Source organism: Heteronotia binoei, chromosome 14, assembly GCF_032191835.1.
Source record: "Heteronotia binoei isolate CCM8104 ecotype False Entrance Well chromosome 14, APGP_CSIRO_Hbin_v1, whole genome shotgun sequence".
Lineage (NCBI taxonomy): Eukaryota > Metazoa > Chordata > Lepidosauria > Squamata > Gekkonidae > Heteronotia > Heteronotia binoei.
Window position 1 is genome coordinate 34771009 of NC_083236.1, and position 14586 is coordinate 34785594.

A 14586-nucleotide genomic window follows, 5' to 3' on the forward strand; every position below is an offset into this window, starting at 1 on the left:
ATCTACCTAACTAGCATGTTGTGAAAATAAAACGAAAAAGAAGGGAACAATGTAAGCTGTTTTGGGTCTCTGCTGGAAAGAAAAGCAGGGTATAAATGAAGTAAATAAAAATGAATCCATCTGCCCAGGATTCCATCAGTGTGGTTCAGGTTAGAGCTCATCAAAGCAATCTGCAGGATTTCAGGATGGTGTTGAGTCAATAAGGCCACGCTTGGTGGCAAGTGCAAGTAGAAGTCAGGAGGAGAGTTTTTGTTTTCCACTTCTCCTGTCTATCTTATTTTGCCCCAGCAGAATGAAAGAAATGTACATGCTATTAAAACCTAGAACAATCCTTTTAGGAGACACTCTCTCTCTCTATATATATAAAATGGTAGCCACAGAACGAAGACCATAAAGAGAAGGCAAATAGTGTCTGTGTTGTCCATAGTGTTTTTTTAAAACATACATTCCATAAAATTAAAACAAAAAAAAAACCACAAACAGCTCAGGTATAGCAATTTGTGTTCTATGCTGCCCCCTCCTTCCTTGGCCACAAATCAGTATTCGGATTATCACTACAGTCTGCAACTGAACTGTGGACATTAAACAGGTTTGCACAATTGTCTATGCTCATCCAAATTTGTCTTCTGCCATTAAAAGAATTTTAAGATTACCCCCCACAAAACAGAGCTGCTCATTTGTCCCCATTCAAAGGCACCAGAAGTGAGTCGTAGGATGCCAATGGTATCGTATGTGGATGGGTGGTTTTGAAATCCATACTTATCTGTTCTGATCAACAGCATCCAGGAGAAATACGAGGAAGATTGTTAAAGGGGATGGGGGTGGGGAAGGAAGGAAGGAATCCACAGCTGCAGAGCTGGGCGACGTCTGTGTTCATGCCACAGCAGCACCTAGGAAACGCTGGAGTCTGAAACCTCAGGAATAAAGTGAGGCTTCTTACAAGCAGCCTCTGCAGCAAGCTGATCTGTGTGTTCTCCATTGCGCAAAGGTTCCTGATCGGGCCTCTTGCGTTTGTTCACAAGGTGACTGGTTTCCTCGCTCCACTTGCCTTCTGGCAGACCAAGGGTCCTTAAGCAGGCAATAGCAGCTGCTTGTTCAGCCAGTTTTTTTGACTTCTCCCTGAAAAAGAGAAGGGTGAAATGGCTAAGGGAGCAGCACAGAAACTAGGGGGGGCTTCCTGTGTTAATGAGCAGCCGCTCACATGCACAGTGTTCAGGGAATTCTGAACGGAACCCACCCACCCCTTATGCAAGGTCACCCAACAGGCTTCGTGTAGAGGAGGAGTGGAGAATCAAACCCAATTCTCCAGAGTGGATCTGGATTTGATTCTTAATCCACTACTACATCATGCTGACAAACAGACAAGAAAGATGAGACTGCTTGGAATTTACCTAGATTGCTACTTAAAGAATAATTTATCTGTAGAAGAGAATGGGGATGGATAGACGGTGGGGGAGAGGATGGAGGGAAGAAATTATTAAGCTCTCTTAAGCCTCAGTTATAGGATTGTGTGCAAAACTGAAGTTCAGCAATTTCAATCTTAATAAATAAAGGGTTTGGGGGAAGGGTTTTACAAAAAAAGAGAGAATCGAACAATCTAAAGGGTGACACATGATCCCAGGGTAGAGGGGGAAAAACCCAAAACAAAATCAAGCAAATGCAGATAGAAACAAAAATATTCACCAGGCCACATACAGAGAAGGCACCAAGAACATCTTGGAGGAGAAAGAGTTCCATGGATCTGGGATCACCACTGAGAAGGTGCTCAAGCTTTTCATCAGCACCTCATCTCAGAAGACAGAAGCACCAGAAGAAAGGCCTCAACGGAATTCTTTTTTTTGTATTTGTGCATGTATGGGTAAGTGGGTGCGTGCATGCCTCCCTGGAAGTCATGGTGACATCTGGCGGCCCTTACTAGAGCATGCAGGACATTCAGAGAAGTGGCTTCATACAGCCTGCCTCTGAATCCCAGCCCTGGTATTCCAAAGAGGTCTCTTATTCAAGTACTTGCCAGAGTCATCCCTGAGATCTGATGAGACTGGGCTTGCCTGGGCTATCCAGGTCAGGGCTCTGCAGAAAACCTTAAAGGACAAGCAGGTAACTAGGGGAGGTCTTTCAGATGACCTGCACAATCTGGGCTCAGGAGAAGGCCAGAACTTTGAACTGTGCCTGGAAATTCTGGCCATGAATGCTGCTCTCGTTAGCAGCTGGGTCTCCCAGAACCTGGTTGTTAACAACGTAACCATTTCACCAGGCTAGCTCATATTTTAAATAAATGTTCTGTTCTTTCAAGGGGTATATACGCTGCGTCAAAACATACATGTATTTCCCCTCAACATCCACTTGCAAACTGCCACCACCACCACCCTTCTCCAAAAATGGCTTACCAGAAGGTCGATCTGTACTTCTGATTGGCTACAGTGACAACTGAACAGAAGAGTCTATCCAGAGGTCTTTCAGTCTAAAAAAAAAAAGGCAAAATGCTGCTTTGGTAAAACTGAAACATGCTTCAGTGCCCTGAGTGCTGCTCCCCAGAATCTTACTGCCATGTGCAACAGGGTGTGCCTTTTTGGATCATGTGTGGAAGCAGAGTATTTGGAGCTGGCTCTGGCTATAAAGTGATGCATGCTTCGCTTGCCTCCCAGCTTGGAAAAGCCTCCAGCTTAAACAATGGAGAACTGTAACAGGAGGATGGAGCAACAGCTTGACTCTCATGCAATACACCCCCTCCTCATTGATCTAACATGTATGTGCGTCCAGGGTACTGCAGGGCAAAAACAGCAACCCAAACCCACCCAAAGCCAATAATTTTTTATTCTGATGGAAGCAAAAGCCTGCTGACAGCATTCAAACCCCAGGATCCAGCAAATGACATAAACAGGTCCTGATGTGGACTCTGCTTTCTTGAACAAAAGCCTTGATTAACAGACAGCAATTGAAAATAAGACAGCATTTCTGAAGCAATTTATGATCCAGAGTAGTTGAGCTTGCTATGCAAAGAATACAAATCCTCCCCCACCCTGGTTATGTGCAAGCCTCTGGGCATGGCCCAAAGATGACCTTCAGGACAGAGCCTAGGATCCTGGCCTACAGGATGCTTTTCATGGGGTCCTAACGTTAAAGGAAGGAAGCTGTTGCACAGCTGCTCCGGGAACAGCCATTGCAGCAAGGAGCTGCCTTCCAGGCTGCTGAGGTCACTTGTCAGTTTACTTCCTCATTGGAGGGCTGGACCTGACCAATACTGCTGCCAGCCTGACCTCTGCTTTGCTCAGACTAGTTTTAGCAGTGAAGGGATAAGCACTGACCCGCCAGCCTGGGTTTTGAATGGTGAACCGGATGGGCTACAGCAAACCAATCAATACGTCTAATGGGAAACTGCCCCAAATTGAGTCATTTCTCCTCTAACAGGAACAGCTTTCTACACATTGCTTAAGAATGATGCAAAGGAGATTCATGCATGTGTTTTGTAGCACACACGCAAGGAAGAGAAGGGAAAAAACAATGGTGCAGCGGGAAAAGGTATTTATTCCACTTGAAGATTCGCAGCGCATTTTGTATCTGATGAAGGTGTGTGCAATATGTGTTGGGATCTTTGAGCAAAAGGAATTTCTTTTCCCCTTGTACTATCTCCCCCCAGCCCTTCTCTTCCCTCATTCTGCACTGGCACATCCCTCTTTGTAGCACTTCATCAAAAACAAGCACACCACCAGATCTGTGCCTCAGATTCAGATTCAGTTTTATTGCAGTCCACAACCAAATCCAACTGACAAAACAAAACATTATCAGGTATATTAGTACACAAATTAAGAGTTCCAGTTAAAACCTAATAATGAAATGTATTAAAACTAGATAAAATGACATTGCTGAGAGAAATATAAAAAATACATCAGTAACAGCACAGATAACTACTTTAAAATTTGAAGCTAGAAATCTAAAAAAACAGGAACTATATAATAAACCTCCTGAAAAACCTGAATCAAGGCTCAAAAGGGCAGGACTGAAATTTATTGTGCACTTTGATTGCCTGAGGATAAAATCTAGCTGTTAACTTGGTAATAACTGAGGTTCCATCTATTAATAATATATCTAATAATTTAGATAATATACTTTAAATCTGTGCCTCTAAATGAATGGAGAAGAATCCTAAGGAACCCTAAAAGTGCCATCATGCATTCTGAAAAAGAAAATATTTCAAAGGTGGTTTTTTTCAGCACTTCCCCATATTTCTCATTTTTCCCACAAGGAAAATAAAAATCTAATTTTACCTTTGAGTCTTCATTTTTCTGGTTTGTCTGACACGGCTAATGTTCCTGCCTGCAGAACGCAAAGACTCACCGTTTCATACACAGGCGGAAGGTGTTTTTCATTCCTGCACCATTCTAAAAGACACATTTTGGGTGTGATCTGTGGGGGATATTCTCGCCTGAGAGAAAATGGAAAACAAATAACTGCATTTACGGCAAAACAAGTACTGCAGTAAACAAATGAAATTGCCTTTTGTATCTCTAGAAGTGTGCATGCACATGAAAGCTTATACCTTGAATAAAACTTCATTGGTCTTAAAGGTACCACTGGACTCAAGCTTTGTGCTGCCTTTCACCAAGTCAGGCCATTGGCCCTTCCAGCTCAGTCTGGCTACTCCCTGGTCTCAGGAAGAGAAAGATCTTCCCCAGCCCTAAGCACGTGACAACCTAAAATTGGAGACACCAGGGATGGAGCAGGGGCCCTTTGGCATGCCAAGTTGGTACCCTACAAGTAAGCCACAGCACTGCCAGGAATCCCTTAAGAAAATATGACGCTTCTTTCTAATGAGTCGGACTATTTTGGTCCCTCTGGCTCAGTACTGTCTCCTCTGACTAGTAGCAGGTCTTCAGGGTCTCCAGCAGAGGAAGGTTGTTCCTGAGAGTTTCAAACTGAGGAGCCCAGGAATAGAACCTAGAGCCATCTGGATGAATATCCTGCAGCATAAATATGTTATGCTGTTATTCTGTTGTGAGCTGCCTTTCAGATTTATTTACAACCAAATAAATCAAAACCACTCTGAGATTTATTTACAATCAAATAAATCAAAACCACTCTGTGAACAATATTACAAAATGTAATTCAAACAAGGAAAAAAGTGCATTTCAGCAACCTCATCATTTTACATACTGCATTTTACATACCGCATTTGGATTATTTGCACACTGTTGTATATATGTGCATAAATATGCACTTATATACAACAGTGTGCAAATAGTCCAAATCATAAATCCAAAATCCAGATATTTACAGGCAGACGTACTACAAGACTCACAGAGAGATTCCATCTTTTCCTCCCCCCACTCCCCAGTCCACTGATCCCCCTGCCTGCCTTCAATGCCACCACCTCAACCTGCCCGGCTCATGCATGGTGGATGGTGGTTCCATTAGCCTGCAGCCGCCTAGCTTGTACGACGACAGGAAGCTGCTCCTCCTTTCCCCAGAACGGCACCTGAGATCTTACGAACTAGCACTCTTGAGATTTTTTTCCTAAAAGATTTTTTTTTCTTCTTCTTTGTTTTGGGATTTTTTCACAAGCCTGGGTGTTCTCCTGTATTTGTAGAAACATATCCCTAGTCTTTACCTGACTCTAGAGAGCAGATGTGACATTCTGCATGTTAAGGTCCTGGTTCAGCCTTAGACATATGATCACATGGAAAAGCAGAACAGAAATCTTTTAGATGCTCCAAGATGAAACAGAAAGGGTGGTTCCCCTGCATGACTTACTGACCCCAGAAAGCTGCTGACAGCCTAAGTGGACTATAATGAGTGAGACAGGCCAAAGCCCTACTTGATAAAAGGCAGCTTCATACATGGAAACCTTTTTGTGTCATCCCATCCAGCCTTTTATGAATCAAGACACAAGAAGGCCCTGATCTGGATAGCTCAGACAAGCCTGATCTTGTCAGACCTTGGAAGCTAAGAAGGGCTGACCCTGGCAAGTACTTGGATGGGACGCCTCCTTGGAATACAAGAGCTGGGAGGCAGGAGCAGGATTTATTCAGCCACCTCTCTGAATATCATCCATGCCCCCAGTAGGGATTAATCACCAGAGGTCACCATGACTTCCAGGTGCACACATGCTCATACAGTCACACGGAAAACACAAACGAATACAAAAAAAAAAAGGAAAGAAGATATAGGCACATATTTTGAAAGTATATAAAAATATAGATGGTCAACTGGAAGCACATCCACCTCCCCCTGACCAGCTTTTGCAGACTCCTGGAAACTGTGTTTATACAATAGCCACTATCTCTGTATCATACAAACAAAATTAGTTTCACTATGATGCTACATTTCTCTTGCTGGGGTTTTTAAGTATATAAATTGCACCCAACCAACTTTCCACTGGTGAAAAATGATGTCACAAATATGCTGTGACCATCCTAAAAGGCTATGGGGTAGTGAAATGGAGGCTATAATAAGGAGAGGAATCAAGAGAGATTAAGTGAGAAAACTGGCTGGGTTCAACCCTATATATAGAAAGTGAATATATATATATATATATAGGCATTAACTTCACTATGGATCTCCAGCATTCATGAAAGGGGAATTCACTCTGGACCTCCGGACCCTCGGCTTGACATCAGAGTGTCTCTCTGAAAACACAAAAGCAGCACAGGGAACAGGATCTTTTTCTCTTACTTGTGAAATTTGACTGCCATCTTTATGACATCTGTGTCTTCTATCTGGTCATCTTCATCTTGGTCCTTTGTTTCTAATGAAACTTTCTTGGCCTCTAGGAGAGCTGATGTTTCTTTGTAAAAACTGCTCATTTCAAATACTTCACTAATTAAAGACAACACCCCCCCCCAAAAAAATTCAATTAAGGTTCAATCACAGACGGGAAAATTATACCAGGTAACAGTGATATTAAAGATTGTGTTAACTGAAACTCCCCTCCCACTCTTCATCTCTTCCCCCAAAATTTCCCCAACCTTTGAACCATGCTGACGAACAAGCCAGGACAAACTCTCTGCAAGATGCTATGCTGTTGCTGACCACTAGATAGCAGTTGCATCTCATTTGCTGAATGAGACAGACATGCTTCTCTGGGATAAAATAAAGCATTTTCTGGTGTACCAGCCTGGCCCACAAACCAAACCTCCCACAAATCAAGGTAATTCTGCCCCTCTCAAAAACCCATACAATCTGCCAGCTTTTGAGATCTACAGAATACAGGATGTCAAAATGACTACCATCAGAACTGTAACATTATAGTAAACACAAACAAAGAAGCCACTCCCGCCCTCCCACCCCCATCCCAGGACACCTCCAGAGAGAGTTTCTAAAACTGTGGTGGGGAAAGAAAGGCTGGGAAGAAACCCTGATGCAGAGGCTGAAATGCTTGCACATGCTCATAAACGTATCTAAACTGCAGATTCAACCTTTTCACTTGTAACTGCAGATTACTATCTACTGCTCCAAAACAGTTGAGACTGAACTAGCAAAGACACCAGGGCTCAGGAAGGCCTTGCAACTGGGCAGGCCATACAGAGAGCAGCCCCCACCCCGACTGCAACAGACTTCCTGTCAAAATCTTATTTTCAAAGCTGGCTAGTAGTTTGCCATTCAGGATACAACCAGGCAAAAAAAAAGAAAAACACTTCTGAAATTAATCACAGTGCTTTTAACATTCTGATTTTCATAATGGCCTTGTGGAATTTCAAGGTACTCTGGTATTAGAGCATTTCCAAATTCCATTGCTTTCAAGCAATGAGAGGTAACTAGTACATTTAACAAAAGGACAGGTTTCTTACCTGTAACTGATGATCTTCGAGTGGTCATCTGTGCAGTCACACATATGGGTTTATCCGCAGGATCGAGCCCATCTCGGAGAATTCAAAGCAATCCTAAAGCGTTATTTTTGGCGCGTCTTTCCCCTCGTCCCGGGGAGGGGGCAGCGACTGCGCATGCCCAGACGAGGGGGAGGCGGCCAACCCACTCAGTTTCTTCCCGCCGCCGGGTAGGTGTACAAGATAAAATGATGTGATAGTCCAGCAGCGGGGAAGGCTGGGTGGGTATGTGTGACTGCACAGATGACCACTCGAAGATCATCAGTTACAGGTAAGAAACCTGTCCATCTTCATCGTGGTCTCTGTGCAGTCCCACATATGGGTGACTGGCAAGCTACCTTGCAGGAGGCGGGTGCTGGATCTGTAAAAAAGAGATCTGTAAGTTAGAGTAGAATAGGTAAAATGAATTTGTCCTCACAAGTCCGCAGATGACTTAGTCGAAGATTGACCTCAGCACAGCCTGCCCAAAGGATGTGTCACGCCGGGCACGAACGTCAAGAGCGTAGTGCGAGGCGAAGGTGGATGGGGACGACCAGACCGCGGCAGCGCAGATGTCCTCCATCGGAACGCCCTTACAGAAGGCTGTTGAGGTTGCGACAGCTCTGGTAGAGTGAGCTCGCAAGTGCTCAGGTACGGGCTGTTTAGCCAGTTCATAGCATAAAGATATCGTGGAGGTAATCCACTTGGAGAATCTTTGAGTTGAAATTTTGGTACCCTGATTATGGGTAGCATAAGAGACAAAGAGTCTATTGTCCTGTCGGAACTGTTTAGTCCTGTCAATGTAGAAGGCCAGAGCTCTGCGTACGTCCAAATGATGCAGAGTGCGTTGGGCCGTGTCTGTAGGGTTCTGGAAGAACGCAGGCAAGACGGACGGTTTCCCAAGGTGGAAAGGCGAAACGACCTTAGGTAAGAAGGCAGGATCAGGGCGCAGCACCACCTTGTCATAGTGAAAAATAGTGTACGGGGGGTCTGACCTGAAAGCGCAAATGTCGCTAGCTCGTTTGCCAGTGGTTACGGCAACTAAAAGGGCAGTCTTCCATGTCAAAAGGCTTAAGGAGATGGAACCCATTGGCTCAAATGGTGGCTTCATTAGCTGACTGAGGACCAAGGATAGGCTCCAAGCAGGTTGTATTTTGCGAATTGGAGGGTGAAGGTGGAAAATTCCCTTCAGGAAAGCCTTAGTAGCGGAGTGCAAGAATACAGTGGAGCCGTCGATGCGAGGATGGAATGCCGAAATAGCTGCCAAGTGCACTTTCAGAGAGGAGTGAGAGAGACCAGCTTTGGAGAGCGTCAGGGTGTAGGTTAGAATTTGATTAATATTTGCCGCCTCAGGTAGAAAGGAATGTAATGCTGCATACTTAGAGAAACGCTTCCACTTGAGGTTATAGGCCTTTCTAGTGGCTGGTTTCCTAGCATTGAGGATGATATGACGAACCTCCGGTGAGAAAGTTAGAAATTGATTCTCCATGCTGTAAGACGGAGGAGAGTAGGGTTGTGATGAAGAACCCTGCCCCTCTGTTGAGAGAGGAGGTCCTGAGTCTGCGGGAGGCGGAGAAAGAGTCCGTGAGACAGCAGAAGGAGAGGAATTGGATGCTGGCTCTTGGTCGAAGTCAGGGACTCGGTACCTAGGATTTGGTCTGGAGGTGACTCGTGCACCGATGGTGATCTAGAATCTATGCGTACAATTTCCAGTGGCGTGATGGCCGGAGTCGAGGAGGATGTCGAAGCCGAGGCGACAGCCGTCGAAGCCGAGGCGCCAGCCGTCATGGAGGGTCGAGGCGTAGGTGGCCTAAATATAGGAGGCCTAATTATGACGACGGATTCGAGAGGTGGTCGAATCGCGCCGTCAGGTTCGAGAGTCTTATGAGCCAATTTTTGCTTCTTGGGCGACTTCGAATTCGAGGAGTCCTTCGGAGTCGAAGTCGAAGGGTCCCTCGGGATCGACTCGGTGCGATGCCGTTTCTTGGAGTCGTCAGACTTCTTGTGGTGTTTACCGGATTTATGCTTGCTGGGAATCTGAGCCACGGAAGCAACCGGCTGAGTCGTTCCCTGTAGGAGTAGGGAAGACGGCGATGATTGCGAGGTCGCGGCCTGCGCCATATTGGGGTGTAGGGAAGACTCTAGCAGATGGCTTCTGAGTCTTGCCGCGCGGTTTTTTCTCGCCTGCTTGCCGAACTGGCTGCAGTGCGCACACGAGTCAGTACGGTGAGCCTCCCCGAGGCAGAAAAGGCAGAGAGAATGCCCGTCGGTAGATGGAAGTTTTGCCGAACAGCGAGCGCACTTCTTAAAGGTAATTTTTTCTCTTCCCTTCCCTTCCATCCGCCCGGAAAGAGAGGGGGGGGGGAAGAGGGGCCGAAAAGAAGTAAAGAGAAAGTTTTTTTTTTTTTAACGATACCAGAATGAAGAGAAGAGGAATCGAAGAAGAAGAACGTAGATCAGGAACGGGTAGATCAGAGAGGACTGCAATGAAGCGGGAGATCAGCGAGATAGGTGTTTTCCGGACGGCGGTAAAGAAGAAACTGAGTGGGTTGGCCGCCTCCCCCTCGTCTGGGCATGCGCAGTCGCTGCCCCCTCCCCGGGACGAGGGGAAAGACGCGCCAAAAATAACGCTTTAGGACTGCTTTGAATTCTCCGAGATGGGCTCGATCCTGCGGATAAACCCATATGTGGGACTGCACAGAGACCACGATGAAGATCAAAATGCATCTTTGTATGTGCACAATAACCCCTCTTGGAGGACTTTTTCTAGATGAAGAGGCAAGCATATAAACTTCAAACATAGCAACTCTCCCTTTCCTTCAGGAACATGAAAAAATGTTTTTTAAGTTCTGCAATATGATAAATGTAACTAATTTAAAACTTTGATTAAATGTAAATAGTTGGTTTCTTAATCATCTAAGAGTCTTCCAAAACAGAAAATGAAATAGCTATTTTTATAGGAAACACAACCACTGCATTTCAAAGAACCACCTTTACCCCTTGAACTTCCAGAAGGACCCCGGCCCCTTTCCTTGGATACATTACATTGGCAGAATTTAGACATTTCTCTTGAATGGAACAATCCCTACCATATTTCCTGCATGGACTGTGCTGCATGCAACTTCTTTCCTTGTGCATTTTCTAGCTGCTCCCTTAACATTTGGCACAAGCAGTACTTTGTGTTGGTGTAGTGGTTATCATACCGCACTGCCTGATGGGAAACAAACAAGAAACAACAATTTAAGGAAGAAAGTACTGAAGTATTGTGAGGATTTGCCCATACCACTCAATCTTGTTCATTTACACCAAGGACACTCACATGAGGGCTGGGTAAGGTTCAGCAGTGGTGAAGAGAGAAAAACCATATATGCTTGGAGGTACTCTGATAATTTCAAAGGTTCCAATGACATATTTAACATTAATAGTTATATCTATTGTATGTGTATGTTTGGCAGAATGGTGCACAGGGCATACAGTAGTCATGTGGTTCTTTTGGTAGGTGGTAATTGGGAACGTGGTTCTCCACAAGATGCAATGAGTCCCACTGATTTATACAATGGGATCACTAGTACTCTCTCTCTGCGTAACCTAATATGTAAAAGAACAAAGTTAAGAGTCCATAAAAGCTATACCATGAATAAAACTTTGTTGGTCTTAAAGGTGCCAATGGACTCTAACTTTGTTCTATTGCTTCAGATGAACACGGCTGCCCACTTTGATCTAATATGTAAAAGGCATGTAAGCCAACTAACATAGGGCTTGTTCAGATGTTCATTTCTAAATCCCTGACACAAACCCATTTTGATTTTTAAGAAAAAAAGAAAAAGATTGAATTCTACTCCATTCAAAGAATAATTAAGATGTGGAATTCACTGCTGCAGGAAATGGTGGTGGCTACAAGCATAGAAAGCTTGAAGAGGGGATTAGATAAACATATGGAGCAGAGGTCCACAAGTGGCTATTAGCCACAGGGTATTGTTGGAACTCTCTGTCTGGGGCAGTGATGCTCTGTATTCTTGGTGCTTGGGGGGCAACAGTGGGAAGACTTCTAGAGTTCTGGCCCCACTGGTGGACTTCCTGATGGCACCTGGGTTTTGGCCAGTGTTGTGATGCAGATGGTTGGCCTGGATGGGCCAGTGGCCTGATTCAACGTGGCTTCTCTTATGTTCTTATTCCTCCAAGTGCTAGACAAGAGTCTGAAGAAATGAAGATATGAAGTTGCCTTATACCAAGTCAGACCACCTGGCCCTCTTGCCCAGAAGTAATTATCTGGCAGCAACTCTCCAGAGTCTCAAAGAGAGAAACATCTCTCCCAGTACTTAACAGGAAACACCAGAGACTGAACCTGGGACTGTATGCATGCAAAGGAGATGCTCTGTCACAGCCTCCCCTCCACCCTAAGAAGCCAGACACTTGGTCCCTCTTGCCTGGCACTACAACTGGCAGCAACTCAGGCAGAGAGGTCTTATTTGTAGGATTATCCCAAGTCTGTTCCTATTAAGTTTGGAATCAAGGGTGAATATAACACCTTCTGTGGATTTCAGGTCACTGCAACTGTGAAAGACTTGAAAAAACAGAGAATCTCAAAGCATACGTATTTGATGTATTCCTGTACAACTTCGTTCAGGGGCTGGGATCCTTCCTTCTGGAAGATGGAGGGGTTCCACATTGCTGCGCGAGCCACCATCACAGAAGATGCTGCTGTTGCTTGTTGGAAGGTCCCCAGATCGGAATAGTCTTTGATGAAGTCATGGGAGCCTCCACTGAAAAGAGCACCAGAATCGTTGTCCTCAGCATGGGCAAGGCACAAAACCAGCAGCTGCACTCAAAACACATAGGGGATGCATGTGCATTTATGCACCGGACATGCAAAAGGATTGCTGAGTGTTTTGTGCATAAGCAAAAGTCACGCAGAGGACAACAGTGAGCGCTGCTTGCCATTAAAATGTGTGACTCATTCAGTTGTGTTAAACAACAGCACCTATCTGTCCACAGTATTACATGTTAGCTGTGTATTTATTGGCTAGTTGCGTCAAAAACAGAGAGTGATCTAAAGGTTTATCAACCTCTCCTGAATCCGATTTGCTCGTTCCCTAAAATGACCTCAGATTCAACCCACTCCCTAAAGCTTATAAAATAAAAAGAGAAAATATAATTTACCCAAAAAAGAAAGCAAACTAAATGGGTGATAACAGTTCAGGTCTTCTGGGAATCAGGCCAGAGGAACTGATAAATGCAAAGACAAGTGCTAAAGACAGTACTATCCTAAGTGGACTGACCCCCTTCTAAGACCACTGGCTCTAACTGACTTAGAAGGCTATAACTCTGCTTAGGACAACATAGTATGATGAAAATGCAGACCACAGTGGGAAGAGAGCCTAGCCTGTTTCCACAATCTGGTGGGATGCCAGGGAAATACAAGAAAGGAGAGAAGAGAACAAAAAAAGTCTAAAGCAAATAAGACCACAACAGAACAAAGAGAAAAATGCACAGTGGTTTGATCACTTTTTTGGGGAGGTGAAACACCAAGAACTTTACATACATACTTCCACAGATGTGGCAAAGGGACTTTGTTTGAATTATTCTGCTACTTGCTTTTAACTTTTTTACTGTCCTTTCAAAGCGTTTGGGAGCCAGTGTCTATAATTATATAGTGACATGAGAAAACAAATTGTTGGAGCAGAGCTTCTATTCACTAGGCATGTCACCGAGCACTCAGTTCAGTGTTTATCGACATGCACAAGTCCACTCTACTTATCCCTACTATTGCAGCATTCGGAAGAGAGCTGTCATGTAATAACAGCTTTCAAAAGTGCTACCAACTATGCCTTGCTATTTCAGTTGTCTCATGACAGTGTGTAGAGGAGGAAGAAGGGGACTCGTGTCAGTGGAGAACAAGAAAAGATGAATGAATGGCACATCACTGACAAACAAAATGAAGGGAAAGATAAACAGTTTAAATGCCACAACAGATCAAATGTATCTTAATAGCATAAGAGTAAAAAAAGCCAACAGATTGTTCTGTCCTTTGGAAATCCTGGCAATGTTATCGTATACTGCGTGTCTCCCCCCCCCACCCAATTTGGATCAAAGGAACGTAGTGTGAAGGTTCATTAACTCACCCAACCCCAATATTTGTTGCAATACCAACAATACCCATTCTCTCGGGCAATTGGTGCTTGATGAACAGTACTGATTATGAAATTGCTAACCTGTTGCAAACCAGAGCAAGGGAAAAGATAAAAAGTAAATCATAAAGTGCTACTGAAATTTGGCTGGAAGATCCCATAGTTTGAACGAAGTAACTGAAGGATAATATTAGAAAACAAGAGATGGAAGAGCAAAGGAGGGGGATTTAAATATTATAGGTCGAACGTGCATACACCTACACAGATGTCCATGATGGTGGAACATGGCGGCCCTGCTGAGAGCATGTGGATAATAAAAAAGAAAGAAAAAGAATATTGTGGTTGGGAGTCTGCTTCAGACAGCCATACCAAGCAAAGAATGTGGACAATACTTTCTTGACACAAAGTACAACTGTGTCAAAGGAAGAATTACAAGGAAGAAGAGTTAGCAATAATAAAAACAAAAACTGTGTGCCATCGAGTCATAACCAGTTTACAGAAACTCCATGAAGTTCCAGTTAATCAGGCTTTCAGGGCAAGAGCTGAGCAGAGGTGGTTTGCCATTGGCTTCCTCTGCCTAGCAAACCCAATGTTCCTTGGTGATCTCCTATCCAAGTACTAATCAAGACCAATTCAAGGACAGTCCACCATGCACAGTG

General features: G+C 44.4%; 1 protein-coding gene across 1 annotated transcript in view; it reads right to left on the reverse strand.

The window, feature by feature from the left end:
* Positions 1 to 413: 413 nt before the first annotated feature.
* Positions 414 to 14586, reverse strand: part of DUS2 (dihydrouridine synthase 2) — a 31939-nt gene continuing 17766 nt past the window's right edge. Inside the window, exons 10-15 of the mRNA XM_060253705.1 lie at positions 12394 to 12562; positions 10889 to 11010; positions 6670 to 6813; positions 4336 to 4423; positions 2388 to 2461; positions 414 to 1119 (exon numbers count right to left, since the gene is read on the reverse strand). Of these exons, the coding sequence (XP_060109688.1) occupies positions 891 to 1119; positions 2388 to 2461; positions 4336 to 4423; positions 6670 to 6813; positions 10889 to 11010; positions 12394 to 12562 (826 nt within the window). The 3' untranslated portion in view covers positions 414 to 890. The remainder of the gene's footprint in view (positions 1120 to 2387; positions 2462 to 4335; positions 4424 to 6669; positions 6814 to 10888; positions 11011 to 12393; positions 12563 to 14586) is intronic.